Source organism: Ranitomeya imitator, chromosome 5 (assembly GCF_032444005.1).
Source record: "Ranitomeya imitator isolate aRanImi1 chromosome 5, aRanImi1.pri, whole genome shotgun sequence".
Lineage (NCBI taxonomy): Eukaryota > Metazoa > Chordata > Amphibia > Anura > Dendrobatidae > Ranitomeya > Ranitomeya imitator.
The window spans coordinates 79,215,972-79,231,954 of NC_091286.1; the positions used below are offsets into that span (position 1 = coordinate 79,215,972).

General features: G+C 41.6%; 1 protein-coding gene across 1 annotated transcript in view; it reads left to right on the plus strand.

Annotated features, from left to right (window-relative positions):
- Window positions 1-14,081, plus strand: part of CCDC88A (coiled-coil domain containing 88A) — a 303,481-nt gene extending 289,400 nt beyond the window's left edge. The window contains exons 32-33 of the mRNA XM_069768845.1: window positions 7,384-7,481; window positions 13,943-14,081. Coding sequence (XP_069624946.1) covers window positions 7,384-7,448 — 65 coding nt within the window. The 3' untranslated portion in view covers window positions 7,449-7,481; window positions 13,943-14,081. The remainder of the gene's footprint in view (window positions 1-7,383; window positions 7,482-13,942) is intronic.
- The last annotated feature ends 1,902 nt before the right edge of the window (window positions 14,082-15,983 follow it).

Here is a 15,983-nt window from a genome sequence, read left to right on the forward strand (position 1 = left end):
AGGGATGGTTTTATAGAAAGTTTAGCCCTGGTTAACAAGCAGAAGCCAATTGGCCCTGGTCAACAAGCAGGAGGCAATTGGCCCTTGTCAACAAGCAGAAGGCAATCGGCCCTGGTCAACAAGCAGAAGGCGATTTTTCTCATGATTTCAGCCCCCATAAAGCTTGATATATAAGGCTACTGGAATAGTGTCCTACACAGCCACAAAGGTATACTAAAAGGGGAAAAACAACTGTCTACATTAGCACAAGTACAAAAGACTAAAATAAATGCACCCTCCTTTCCTGCATAGACACATTTCATATTGCATCTGCCTCATGGCATTTTTCAGATTTTAAACTGATTGCAAATGCAATTTCTTGGTCTTTACCCCCTCACATATCACCAAATATCCACAGATTTTATTACCAAAATCTGATATCTCTCTAATATGTTATTATCCTCATTAGATGTTATATAATGGATATAGGTTTTTTTCGACTTTTGATGCAAAGCCTTCAAAATAGATCCTCTCCAGAGCTTTCTAATGGAGCTTTCCTCATATAGGAAGCAAGCGTCACTCTCTGACTGCTAAGACCACCACAGTCCGAGAGCCCCGGCTCTTTTTAATGGCACCAAAGAAGCTTTTTCTACCATTTGAAGCTATTTTTCTTTTTTTTTCCAGTTTCCCAATTGTAAAGTGCCAGATTTTCTTCTGTAGCCATCCAAGTGCCTGGATATGCAAGAAAAAAAAATCAAATTTTACAGAAATCCTTATTCTGAGTAGTCTATATGTTCATGTTATTAAATAGATCAGAGCGACATATACTCAATTAAACCATAGCAGAAAACTCCCAACAATATATACATAATTAGAAAAATGGAGTCAGAAAAGCTATCTTTTTTAGTATATAAAAATTGTAACACTTATTAAATATCAAGATATATTAAAGTCGCCATATAGAATATTGTAAAAAACACACATAGTCAATTAAAGGTTACTACACAAGCGAAGGATACAAGTAACATAGCCACAAATCCACACTAATAAATATAGTCCGACCCGAGGTCTCAGGTTCAATAAAGTATAAAGTCCATGTAATAGTAAGCACTAAATGTCCCACTAAAAAACCCCGTAATAAATGCGTTTATAGGACTGAACCTCACCCATAATGGTCGTAGTGTGGAAGTGGAAAGCCAGCCCCTATGCGCGTTTTGCGTAGGCTTCTTTGGGGCCGTACAGAGTGTGTCAAGATATTTATAAGACTACTGCACCTGATGTTAATTCCGGGACTTAACCATCGGCGCATGCGCACGCGACGCGAGCGCTGGAACGTGCATCGCCGCACAGCTTCCTGAGCGACGTGAGAGGTCAGGGAGCCGTCACTATGGCAACCGTGACCCACACGCTTCACCCAATAGGCGCCAGCGGCGATGTTCCGGACCGCAAACGTCACGGGCATGCACACAAGTCCACAATAAGGAACAAGTGAAAGCGGGGAAATGTGCAGTGCACAGAATATAATGTGTAATCATACAAGCATGTTCATGTTATTGCACTCGGAGGCCTTGTGATTGAGTCTGGAATCGTTCTTTGTAATGTCATGACCCGTCCATCCATGTGTAGGAGAGAAGAATCCATTCTAACGTTCCAGTAGCCAATATCGGATACGTGAATGATATTATTAGAGAAGGTCTAGCCATAAGCGAACATGCATGAACCTCCTGTCCACAATATCTGTATACTGCTTTGTGTTTGTGCACTTATAGATATGCTATGGATACCATAAGAGCCCATGCGTAGGACCTGCTGCCATCAGCCTAATTACCACTATTCATACCATGGATGTAAGGGAGTCTGTCCGCAGTAACTGCTGTATAGGTAACGGGGAATATTGACTGGGGAATATAAAACGATCAATAGACTAAAGTTGGCCAAATCCTCCAATTATGGTGCGAATTGAAGGCTTACCGACAAATAATGCCAGGGAAGAGAAGGATCCGGTCTGTTACATTTCTGTGGGGGAACCTTTGGTTCTCAGCTAGATAAATCTGCCAATGACTCTGACACCAGGTTTCTCATGGAGAACACAGTAATGCTCGGCAGAGCCGAATGTACGGGGGATCGGGGGAGAGAGCTATCAGATCAACAATCGTTCGTCTGACAGCTATCTAATATGTATTAGGCCCGTAAACGGTTGTTCCCATTTTCATAGCCTGATATTGTCAGAAAGTGCGTGTGAAAACAAGCAATTTTGCAATTTACTGCCTATTAAAATTTGCAGTCGTTCTTGAGATATTAACACTTTTTTGTTTGGCTTACCACTTATCGCCTTGGAGACCGACCACTTTTGCCTAGCTTGTAAGCACTGCGCTGAAGTGGCCGGGATTAGAAGATAGCAGTGCACTACAGCAGTCCTGGCCAGCATCAAAACCGCGCTTACTAGCTCAATAGGAAAGAGTTTGTAAGCGCTGCGCATGTTCTGCTGTCGAACAGCGATGGTCGGCCTCCAAGGCGAAGAGCTGTAAACAAGAGAAATGGGTTAACAAGAATGGTAAGAAAGTAGTAACTTGCAAAGTAAGGAATTAACCCTTTAAATTTTAAGCCCCTTGAACTGTGATCCCGAGGGTCCTCTGTACAAACTGACCCCCAAAACCTCCCTCTCCAGAGAGATGGTGTTTACTGCCAATGAAGACTTTGTCTGTTACAGTGGGAAGGGGTTAGGGAATGTTCAGTGCAGAGAGCACATGAGGACACTGATCACAGGACATTTGTGATTACAGCCTAAGAATGGTTAAAACGTTGACTCCTCAGTCATACCTGGGTACGTTTAAACTGCTTTACCCATCACCTATATCTAAGGGGTCAAAACTGCTGACAAACTCCCTTTAAGATCTAGCTTTTAAAGGGAATTTGTCATTAGATTTTGCTTTCCTATCTGAGAGTAGCATGAGGTAGGGGCAGAGACCCTTATTCCAGCGATGTATCGCTTACTAGGCTGCTTGCTCCTGTTTTGATAAAATCCTTATTTTATCTGCTGCAGATCTAGAAGTTATCTATCTGGATGCTGAGCTCTGCATACCCCCGCCCACACCACTGATTGGCAGCTTTCTGTGTAAATTCTGCATAGGCAGAAAGCTGCCAATCCGTGGTGGAGGCGGGGTTATACAGAGCTCATGAATATGGATGACTACGGCAGGTTTACTAGTCCTATCTCCTGCTGATAAAACAGTGATTTTATTGAACCTACAGGAAGCAGCCCAGTAAGCGACACAACACTGGAATCAGGGTCTCTGCCCCTGGATCATGCTGACGCAGATTAGGTGGCAAAAACTGCATGACAGATTCCCTATAAGTGTATACAATATAATGAATGTGTGTATGTGTGTGTTTTCTATGATGTTCTTGCAACAGCATATTTAACATTGCAAAATTTCAGGCTGTCATGTAATGCTGGGACTTGCAGTTCAAGAGGCAAATAGACCCATGGCTTGACACTAGAAGTCTTTAGATTATCAGGCTATTCATGAATCCATTGAATGAAGCCATCAGACCCATCAATCCATTGTAAGCTGCTTCTCTGCATGCAGTGCCCCGCTGCTTCATCATGTAATTAAACCATTCTTCAAAATCCATCCAGCAATCAGTAAAACAAAGCACCAAAATCTACTGTTTGTAGACGTCTCATGTTTATTGAACAAGGCGCTGTAAAATTAGGGGAAGCATATCCAACGGATAATATCCAATATTTGTTGTTTTTCTAAAGCTTTTTTTTTTTTTAAAGAAAAAATGCAGAAAAATCAAATAAACAATTTGAATAGTATGAAAATCTGCCCATTTGTTTATAGGATGACCTAAAATTAGGTTTTTTTCCCATGTTTTTACATCAGAAAACAGGCAATAACTATGCATTGATTAAATCCAACTCGATGGGCGTCTTCATCAAAGCTATCATGCCAGTATTGGGGTGTAAAAAGTCTTGAGACGCTTGCCTCCTCCTGAGTGGGAGCGTTTGACCCCAGTACACCGTCTCCAACACCGGTCTCGATGCCTCGGCCCATAAGTTCTATTTTTGCAGTGTAGAACACACAGATAAACTGATTTTGCTATGGTTCCACGATGAGTATTTGGTCAGTCTTTGATGTTGCAGCTTTTCTGCACCATTTACTGCAAAAGAGAATAAACAACATGCTGCGGATTTCCGAAAACTCACTGCAGGCCTTTTTCCGCATGAGCTTGCTATATGGGTATGTGCACATGCTGTGGATTACTCTGCAGATTTTTCCGGACTGGTAAATCCGCAGGTAAACCGCACTGCGGATCTCCTGCGGAATTACTGCTGATTTACCGCTATTTCTTTGCGGTTTTTGTGCAGATTCCACCTGCGGTTTTACACCTGCGGATTCCTATTATGGAGCAGGAGTAAACCGCTGCGGAATCCGCACAAAGAATTGACATGCTGTGGAATAAACAACACTACATTTCCGCGCGGTATTTTCCGCAGCATGAGCACTGCGGATTTTGTGTTCCATAGGTTTACATGGTACTGTAAACTCATGGAAAACTGCTGTGGACCCGCAGCGGCCAAACCGCTGCGGGTCCGCAGCGTGTGCACATACTCTCAATCCCATACACTTTGCTGGGACTGTAATCTACAGCTTTATTTATGCATGAAAATCAAAGCCTAGAAAATCAAAGCCTAAAAAATTCCGCACCAAATACTCATGGTGGGCATTTAGCCTTGGCTTACACAGAGGACGTCTCTGCCTGTTCTCATCATGTCTTTTTTAGATCCCATATTCCGCTCTGATACATTTAAGACCCTCTTGTAATGGTCGGAGCTTTGGTTATAGCTCCAAATCCTCCTGAATGGACAGCTCCATGGCACATTGGAGCTCCCTGCCTTGTCCCTTGCTGTGTAAGCCTCTTAGGCTACGTTCACATTTGCGTCGTTGGGCGCAGCGTCGGCAACGCAACGCCACCAGCAACGCAAATACACAACGCAGCGTTTTGCGACGCATGCGTTATCATAGGATCACACAGAGCAGGAATTTCGGCGCAGGGAAAACGCTACAAGTAGCATCCTCTGCGCCCTGTCTGTGTGTCAATGTGACGCATGCGTCGTAAAACGCAATACAACACATACCGGCGCATGTCCAGGCGCCCCCCATGTTAAAGATAGGGGCACATGACGCATGCGTCGGTATGCGTCGACGACGCTGCGCCCAAAGACGCTAATGTGAACGTAGCCTTACAAAGCTTCCTGACAAGTGGCGGCTTCTGTTTGCCTGCATGGGGCATTTGGAGCTCTTCATCAGGAAAAAAGGAGATTTGACCACTACAACAGGTTTAGATTAAAAAAAAAATCAAAAAATCAAAATGGATATTCACTTTACAGGATAAGTGTCATGAATTTTCATTCCCCCAAAGTGGTTTCACTTTGATGTAGGTCATATAAAGACAGTTCTTATAGGGGTTGTCCTTAAGCTACAAGTCTGCAGTCGCTCTGTGTGACTGCAGACTTGTGAATGTGTACTTTGCATAAATACGGTCACATGCTGACTAGACGTGCAGCCTCACTCACTGCAAGTGTATTGAGCGAGGCCGGACAGTCTAGTCGGAATGTTGCTGGGAGTATAGAAATCACATACTTGCGGTCACATGATCCCGGAGAATCCTTACAGTGCGCACAAGTCACGTAGAGCGACTGCAGACTTGTTAAGACCTGACGACCCCTTTAATGTATTCCTGTTTGTCTCAAATTTGCCATGTATAACTGAAGGCCCAAGGCATATACTCTGCATGGCGCGATCATTCATCCAGCATTGTTTCATCTCTAACCTATCTTTTCTTGACTGACCATAATGACAGCCTCTATGTCACCCACTGTCTTCTGACAATTGTGACCAGTGCAGGAGCACAAGGGGCTCGTTGTGGGCTTCTGTGCACGTGCCGGCCCCAAATAGGGGGAGACTGTGGATGACGCAGACGGTATAATATATGGCAATCAGTAAAGAAGGGGTTAGGTTACAGATGAAACCACGTGCCACTCCGGAGTATGTGCTTAACGGGCACCTCCGGCCTCATGTATTAATGTTATGGAACGTAACATCTTCCTGTAATGTAGGATTTTCTACTACTATAAGAGCTTTACGTGACTTCGATCAGTTTAGGTATAAAAACTCCCGGCCTAAACTAGTTTTCTGATTAAAAATAAAACCAAAACAAAACCTTGACATTTGTCCATTGTGAGCCGCTTTTCAGACCCTCATTAGTTAGCCACCTATACAGCATCTGTAGCCAGGACCCCTTTTAGGAGGCCCAGCACGTCCATACTAGATGTTGCCTCATTGATGCCTGGGATTAGTGAAATGGATCTAGTTGCTGGAAACAGATCTCCCGACGTGCTGGAGGACCCCCTAACGCAATATTGGGTAGCAGCTATACAAAATGTGTTATCATTTCCAAATGTTTAGCCACCCATACACATGAGACTAAAGTCGGCTGAAACCGCTGATATCGGTGGTATCAGCAAACAGTCAAATGTGTATGGGGTCTCCCAGCGCTCACCCATCAGAAGATCTTGGAGGAGAGAAAAATCTCAGGGAAACAAAAGCCATTGCCAGTGGATCCTGGCAGCGGCTCTCTCAGAGACACCAGGAATGTTCTCTGTTCCTGTGTGTGGGGGAATTAGTTCGACCAGCGATCACTCACCCAACAATCTGTGTACGGGGGGCCTTAAGTTACAAGACCTTGTCGTCTTCTACCATTTCTTTATAAGGGCTTTCTTTATTAGAACAAAGACCATAGGTCAGGGATAGCTAAAACAAATCTGTCACCAGGTTTTTGCTACCGCACCTAAGAGAAGCATAATGTAGGGACAGAAACCCTGATTACAGCATTATATCGCTTATTGAGCTGCTTGCTGCAGTTTACATAAAATCTCTGCTGCGGATCTAGCAGTTCTCTGAATGCTGTGCTTTGTAGAACACCGCCCACACCACTGATTGGCTGCATTCTGTGTACACTGTGCATAGGCAGGAAGCAGTTAATCAGTGATGGGGGTGGGGTTATACAGAGTTCATGAATATGGAGGACCACCTTGGCGGCAGGTTTACTAGTCCTCTAGTGATAATCTCCTGCTGATAAAACAATGATTTTATCTAACCTGCAACATGCAGTCCTGTAAGTGATACATCGTTGGAATCAGGGTCTCCGTCTCTACATCATGCTGCTCTCAGGTGGCAAAAATCTGTCGACAGATTCCTTTTGAACTACAAGTCACAGTAAGCAGTGGCAGCCACTGGACAGCAAACTACGCCTATTACATAAAAGTCATCTTTTTCTGCAAGCTTGTATGCTGTTAATAGACGTCCATATACTAAACTTCCCTTTCTCCTACAGATGTGGAGGCAGCACCAGAAATCAGACTTTCAAAAAGCAGGTCTAGGGAGCAACCAATCCCCTAATTTAGTGACCCTGTTCAAGTGATATCCCAAGTGGTGAGTTCATTCCCCACCTTGTGAATGAGGCCCTTAGAACCTCGTTTACAAATGGCTTCCGACTACCATGAGCTGTGGCTAACTGCTTTACCTTTCATCATCTGCTTGCTTGCATGCCTTTCTATGCCTCCATTTTTCCAAACCTAATATTTACACCTGAATTTCCACTAAAAAGAAATTCTGAATTGTTTCCTTCATAAACATAAAGATTATGTTTTTTTTTGGGGGGGGGGAAATGTACCGTAAATGTATTTACTATAAGAAGCCCAGGAGGAAGCTTTATTGTCTGTGCAATCTGATTTCAGATTATTGTGAAGATTAACTAATTGTATTCTTATAATCCCATTTATTGTCATATCGGCCGACATTGTAGAAACGATCCCCCAGTCGGTTTGGAATTTCATTTTTTTTTTTTTTGCCACTTAATCCTAAAGGATTTTTTTCTACTTTCTTGACTACTTTGGCAGCAAATCTGAAAGCATGAGTCAAAAGGGGTTCTAACGTTTTAATTTTTTTTAATTATGTCAACTATTTTAGTAGTTAAAACCTTATCAATGACCTGAATGAAGAAGCCCTAGTCCTTGGCAGATTGCTGTTTCTCGCTCTCTTTGACTTGCCTATCCATTCATTTTTCAGCCAGAGATGCCTATTTCATTTGTTGGACCCATATTATAGTTGGATATGTCTAAGTAACGTATGAGAAAAAAAATAAAACTAGAGAACCCCTTTAAATACTCAGTCTAGAACGCGTCAAAATTAGTAAAATACACATAGATGTTAGTATAATTCTCAGTACAGATGTATTTCTATTATATTCCGTACATACCGTACAACTGAGCCTCATTGATCAAAACTACCACCTTAGTTTAGGTGACACACTTATTGCTCTTCTATAATAATGATTTGGTACAGAGGCACAGCTAGTGGGGGCGGCAGCCACAAGCTCACTCACGTGGAGGGTCCCACTAACAAATTGGTAGGCTTCTTCACTGGCAGTCAGAGCCCTCCATACTCTTTATATTCACTAATGTTTCACTGTAACACGATGTACACATGTTCAGGATTTTTTTTTCGTGTTTATTCGGCCGTTTGCTTGCGAAAAAAACGATAAAAAAGTTTACATTAAGCATCCCATCATTTCAATGCATTCCTCAATTTTTGTGCACATGCTGCGTTTTTTTCCCGCTTAAAAAAAAAAAAAGCAGCATGTTCATTAATTTTTATGCCGCTATATATATATTGCATTGGGAAGCTCCGGAAAAAAAACGAAAAAAATTCACCCCCCAAAAAATTCAAAAAATTAGATAAAAACACTAAAAAAACGCATGCGGATTTCCTGCAGAAAAAGTCTGGTTTTGTTCAGGAAAATTCTGCAGACATTCCTGAATGTGTGCACATAGCCTTACACTATATACATCCAGTTTCTACATGCAGAGTCACATGAAAGTGGACACCGCCTCTTCGGTGTGACAGCTAAGGGGTCTCAACTTGCTTATGTCATGGCTAAGGGGCCCCTCCCCTTCTGTGTCATGGCTAAGGGGCACAGCTTCCTTTGTATCATGGCTAAGGGGCACAGCTTCCTTTGTATCATGGCTAAGGGGCACAGCTTCCTTTGTATCATGGGTAAGGGACACAAATTCCTTTGTGTCTTGGCTAAGGGGCACAGCTTCCTTTGTATCATGGCTAAGGGGCACAGCTTTCTTTGTATCATGGCTAAGGGGCACAGCTTCCTTTGTATCATGGCTAAGGGGCACAAATTCCTTTGTGTCATGGCTAAGGGGCACAGCTTCCTTTGTATCATGGCTAAGGGGCACAGCTTCCATTGTATCATGGTTAAGGGGCACAGCTTCCTTTGTATAATGGCTAAGGGGCACAAATTCCTTTGTGTCATGGCTAAGGGGCAGAGCTTCCTTTGTATCATGGTTAAGGGGCACAGCTTCCTTTGTATCATGGTTAAGGGGCACAGCTTCCTTTGTGGCATGCTGCCTAAGGGGCACAGCTTCCTTTGTATCATGGCTAAGGGGCACAGCTTCCTTTGTATCATGACTAAGGGGCACAGCTTCCTTTGTATCATGACTAAGGGGCACAGCTTCCTTTGTATCATGGCTAAGGGGCACAGCTTCCTTTGTATCATGACTAAGGGGCACAGCTTCCTTTGTATCATGGCTAAGGGGCACAGCTTCCTTTGTATCATGACTAAGGGGCACAGCTTCCTTTGTATCATGACTAAGGGGCACAGCTTCCTTTGTATCATGGCTAAGGGGCACAGCTTCCTTTGTATCATGGCTAAGGAGCACAGCTTCCTTTGTATCATGGCTAAGGGGCACAGCTTCCTTTGTATCATGGCTAAGGGGCACAGCTTCCTTTGTATCATGGCTAAGGGGCACAGCTTCCTTTGTATCATGGCTAAGGGGCACAGCTTCCTTTGTATCATGGCTAAGGGGCACAGATTCCTTTGTATCATGGCTAAGGGGCACAGCTTCCTTTGTATCATGGCTAAGGGGCACAGCTTCCTTTGTATCATGGCTAAGGGGCACAGCTTCCTTTGTATCATGGCTAAGGGGCACAGCTTCCTTTGTATCATGGCTAAGGGGCACAGCTTCCTTTGTATCATGGCTAAGGGGCACAGCTTCCTTTGTATCATGGCTAAGGGGCACAGCTTCCTTTGTATCATGGCTAAGGGGCACAGCTTCCTTTGTATCATGGCTAAGGGGCACAGCTTCCTTTGTATCATGGCTAAGGGGCACTGCTTCCTTTGTATCATGGCTAAGGGGCACAGCTTCCTTTGAATCATGGCTAAGGGGCACAGCTTCCTTTGTATCATGGCTAAGGGGCACAGCTTCCTTTGTATCATGGCTAAGGGGCACAGCTTCCTTTGTATCATGGCTAAGGGGCACAGCTTCCTTTGTATCATGGCTAAGGGGCACAGCTTCCTTTGTATCATGGCTAAGGGGCACAGCTTCCTTTGTATCATGGCTAAGGGGCACAGCTTCCTTTGTATCATGGCTAAGGGGCACAGCTTCCTTTGTATCATGGCTAAGGGGCACAACTTCCTTTGTGTCATGGCTAAGAGTAATCTGTTATATTTTAGCTTCTTCTTGAGTGAACCTTTGTGAGCACATGGTTTTTACTTTACAAAAAAACTCCACTATTGTATGAAAATAAAAATAAAATAAAATAACTGATCACCCGCTTTCCCTTTCTACCGCTGTCCAGGTCCCATAGCAATCTCCTCACCTTCTTTTAGCGGCTACGGTACATGATCGCAGCAGCCAAACAATGGCCACAGAATTGACATGTGCATCAAATTTGTGGCCAGTGATTGGCTGCAGCGGTCATGCTCAGTCTCCATCAGAACAGTGAGCAAGGGGATTGTCGAGGGATTATCGACTGCAGTACAGAAGAGAAGCAGGAAATTGGATGGGTGAGCATTTTGGTTCTTTTATTTTTACAACATGCAGGGCCTGTTTTTAAAATTAAAACAACCCCTGACAACCCCTTTAAGCATGTAGAAACACGGTGACTATAACTATCAAAATCACTATTGCCAGGCCAAACATGTCAGCAAATGCTACATCATAACATGACAAACGTGAATGTGATTGTGTTGATTGGCAAAAAAATGGAAGTTTGGATATCTGCAAATTAAGGCCTCGATGAACAAGGTCTGTCTTGATGAGGGGCGTGCTGGAGTCAGACCCTCCTTATTCTTTAAGAAGCGCACCTTTTTAAAATTAATCAGTTCTGTCTGAAAAGAGGCGTGCATTTTGCCACAACAATTTCTGGCGCAAGGTGTAACATAGCTTTTCATGCCCCTATCCCTTTTCATGCCCCTAGCAATCTGCAGCTCAGTCCAAAATGGGTGAAGCACAACAAAACTAGTGTGAAATGGCCAAAAGTCACAAGACTTTCATACTACCTGGGAAAGCGCAACAAATTTTGAGATTTATCAAAGTGTTTACACCAGATTTCTGATGAATCCAAAGAGAAAGCTGGAAAAAAATAGCGCAAAATAGGGTCTTACCCAGACAGAGGAAGGGAGAACAGTGGGTGCAGAGATGTGCTCACATGGCAGGGCTGTGGGACCACAACACCATAAAAAGCTCAGAAAACCGGCTGCTGCAGATCCAAGGAAGCATTCAGAGAGAAGGATAGAATGCTGGATGGATATTTTTCTGTGCTGCCGATGACACCAATATTTACATTGTAACATAGGTTGAAAAAAAGGCCTAGGGTCCTTCAAGTTGAACCTTTCTCTCAAAAATGATGAAGAAAGGAATCCAGGACGTGATGTTTAGACAATTTATTTTTTTTAATTGTCAACGCCTTTTAAGATTTACAGACTTCTTCATAATCAGGAAAAAGCACATTGCAAAAAGGTGTGCATACAAGAATAAGACAATGTCTTCTAATAAGGGCCCCAAACTGACCTACGAGGTGTCAGAGGACTCAGAATTTGTCCATTTGAAAAAAGGTTGTCGAAAAAAAAGACTTCACATGCTACATAGAAAAATCTGAAATTTTGTATATGTACATGTGTGAACATAAAGACACAAAAGAGCACAGTGAGGTCAAAAATACTCTGTTGGAAAAAAAACAAGGTATTTAGTTGATACATTTTTTTTGCCAAAAAAGTATCAACTAAATACATTTTTTTTCCATCTTTTGACTAGCACTTGCTTATTACTGTGATTTTTTTTTTTACAACAGAGTATTTTTGACTTCACTGTGCTCTTTTGTGTCTTCAAGTTTCTTCAAGTGGTGTGTGAACATGTCCCTACAGACTTGTTCAATGCGCAAGTAGCCCATGTGTTTCTGGTTCTGCATGTGTGAACATTAATAAAAACTTTAGTCGAAAAATCGATCTTTTTATTAGTAAAAAAGATATATACACCTATATAAAGAGGCTCCACACCAGAGCAAATCCGAATAAAAGTATGGTTAGACAATGTTCACACATACGTTAGCCCAGTATTTATAGGGGTGTATTGTCTTTATGAGATAGGATTTTTTATGTCATGTACTGTATTATGTTTAAATAACAAACATTCATTACCCCATTTATACATATATTTATATCTGTGACTGTATACATGGGAGTTATTTCCAGGGGTGTCCACTTTTCTCTTCCTGTATTTGTGGTCCTCATCCTTGGATTATACTGATTTTTAAACATTTTTTGTGATTTGTTAATAAAAAATATCTTTTATTCGGATTTGCTCTGGTGTGGAGCCTCTTTGTATAGGTGTATATATATATTTCAATGGTTTCCATTAGGATATGTATTTAGGTGTCTTATTAGTAAAAAGAGACAGATTTTTTTCTAAAAAAAAAACAAAACAAAACGAAAAAAATAAAACCATGTCTGCTCTTGTAGCGCTTATGAAATAGTCCTGTTTCTCTGCTCCATTGACTTGGTGTCTCCCACCTCTATTCCGTTTTTTGAGTGCATTGTTGTATACTTGTATGCACTCCTCTTTGCAATGCGGTTTGTCCTGGCGAAGAAGTCTGTGAACTTTGAAATGCGTTGACAATTAAAAAATGCAATTCTCTAAACATCACCTCTCGGATTCCTTTGTGCATCATTTTTGGAAACCAATATTGGTGTCTTCGACAGCGCAGAAAAACATCCATCCTCCTTTTTATCCCTCTCTCAGATTTCTGATGAAAACACTTTGATGAACTGTAATCTAAGTGCCACAATCGCACCGTTGTTATGTTGTGCTGGGACAATCTTCAGCTGTGCATATACCGTCATACCCATAGTCGCCTTGTAGCCTCAGCCAAAATCTGAATACTTGGTTTATTAGCAACTTTATTTTTTAGTTTTCAAATTAATAAAACATTAACAAAATAAATAAATTGGTCATGACCATAATTGTAACCCAACCAATGAACTACTAAGAGTAGGGTCACACCGGTGTATTTTCTCTACCTGGAGAGAATCGGGACGATTAGGCAAACCACACTCTGGTGACCCGATTCTCTTGGATGAGGAGAGCATGGAGTCAGCCCGTGGATATCGGACCACACTCAGATGTCCGATGTTTTCCACACACTAATTGATTTGCATGGCCAAGTGTGATTTACTGTAGATATCGGATCAACCTCGGACATTCTGCAATTTTTTTCCGCCGTATCGGCTCTGTCCAAGGAAAAAAAATTGCATGGCTGCATAGAATAACATTGGTCCGAGTGTGATCCGATGTTTTGTCGGATTGCACTTGGAACGATAATACGGTCCTGTGCGTGAGTCCTAGTTAGGATGCACCTCCATTTGCAGGCGTTGGGTGCAAATTCTTCTTGCTTGTGCTGAACCCCTAGCTGTGCCTCAGATGTGCTAATTAACTCCTATGTTCTTTTGCTTTCTTTCTCCCGCTTTTTATGATCTATCCTATCTGTATCAATCCTTTTGTTCTTAATTTTCTCTCTTTTTTCTCTGTGCTTTCAACTATAAACAGAGCGAAAAGTGTCCTTCAGTTTGTCATTGCGAAGTTTTCACTTCTGAAGTTAACGAGATCATTCATCATGGAAAATCTATCAGAGAACTTAGTTGCAAGCGTTCAGCAGTAGAGCTGGAGATGACTGACATGTCCCTTCCTTGAATCAAGGAGTTTTGTCGGAGTGACATGAAAAAAAAAAATAAAAATAATAAATCCACAATTCCTAGAGGAGTAATAAGAACATTTCTGCATTTTGCACTGTGGTCACATCCTACTTTCCTGCTCAGGATGGAGCTGCAAGCACTCATGGAAGTAACCTGTACTTGTGAATGAACCCAATGTCTTCTGCGCCTCGAGTCACGCTAAATCACAAACATTGCACCTATTCCTGTTCTATGGAGGGAAGAATATGGAGCTTTTTTTTTATTCTTGCAAATTCCAAACTTCCCCCATAATCACTGCCTCACGTGATCCCCATTTATTGCATGGTAATGCCTCCTCCGAGCATCCTACGGTGTGGTTGATATGCCCAATTCACAAGTTTGTGTGCCATCCACGCTTTTTTTTTCTTTTTTAAAGCTCTAGCACACCCACCTATATTTGGGAACAATGCTGATATTATTGTGGAACATTTATATTTCTGACCCCCCCTAAATGAGGGCTGCCATACAGTGCCATGGATCTGGCACACATTGCCTGGTAGTAAAGCGCTTTAAATACTGCGTTACGAGATAGTATTGTGTTTTTTATTTTTTATTCCTGTAGTTCTTTGGACGTAGCTGGTGGACAATGTTACTGCACTGAATACGGAGGATGATCAAATGGATGATAATAACGACAGCCCCATTTCCAAATCGCATAATCATCCGATAGTGAATCGTCTTATAAAATATCAATTTTTCTGGTCTTTTTTTAATATAAATATATAAACATTTTAAATCTGATGACTTTTTGCTGTAAGGGTCTTGGTGTTAGGCGGACCCTTGACAGTGAAGGGCTTAAAGGTAAGCGTGATTGTAATTTTGGATACGTGTGGAACTTTTTAGTAAATTTTTGTTTCGGTGCCCTTCCCTCATCCTAATTTAAACTTTTGTCTTAATATAATTCTTTTCACTTGCATTTAACTATTATTCTTTTATGCAGCTTAACGACGTTTAACACACATGGGATGTTTCCGTTTTCTCGTTCTGTGTTATTAAAGCATTTTTTTTATATATATATTTTATTTGTATGTAATTTTTTGTTGGATTACGACTGTTTTTATTATGTTTTATGTTCCATGTCAAAATGATCACCTGTAATTTTCCAGGGAATACAGGACTATAAAACTCAGGTTACTTGAGTTTTTTTTTTAAAGATGATCGCTAATGTTACAGAAGAAATTCGACTACCGTACTTATTCCCTTTGCTCTAAATGAATGTTCAACATAAAATCTGTCTACAAGAGCATCAGAGGTATCATTTTTCCATATTTGCCATCCAGATGAAATAAAGTGTTTGGTATGCATGAACGGAATTGTATTATCACTCATTACGAAGACAGAATGAACGAACATCTCCAAAATCAATAAAAGAAATAGTCAAAAGTTAACAAATTAGGTTAAATAGAACTAGATTTTATACTGTTTATTGGTAAAAATGTGCGTAGACCTGTTTGTCCGCTATCTGTTGGTAGTCATCGAGAAGGAATGTACAGCCATTGTGAATGCACCTTTTATAAAACCTGGGTTGTACAAAAAGGAACTTGTAGAAGTCGTAATTTTTTGGGCACTATGTTTATGGGAACTGGTATATTTGTGTAAAAAGTGTTGTTTTTTTTTTCTCTTTTTTTAATTAAAAAAAATATTTGCTCAGTTATGTACGACCTTCTCGCAATAACTTGCACTGTATTAGCTATATGAACAATGCTCTACATGTAAAGCAATGGAGCTAAAGATTTTATAGAAGTTTGGAGAGTACCTGAACTTGGTGAAACAAGGTTGTCTAGGATCACTGGTGACCACAGACAGATAATTGCCTTCTTAGTAAGGACAATATATGGGCCCTTTGCAGCCCAATA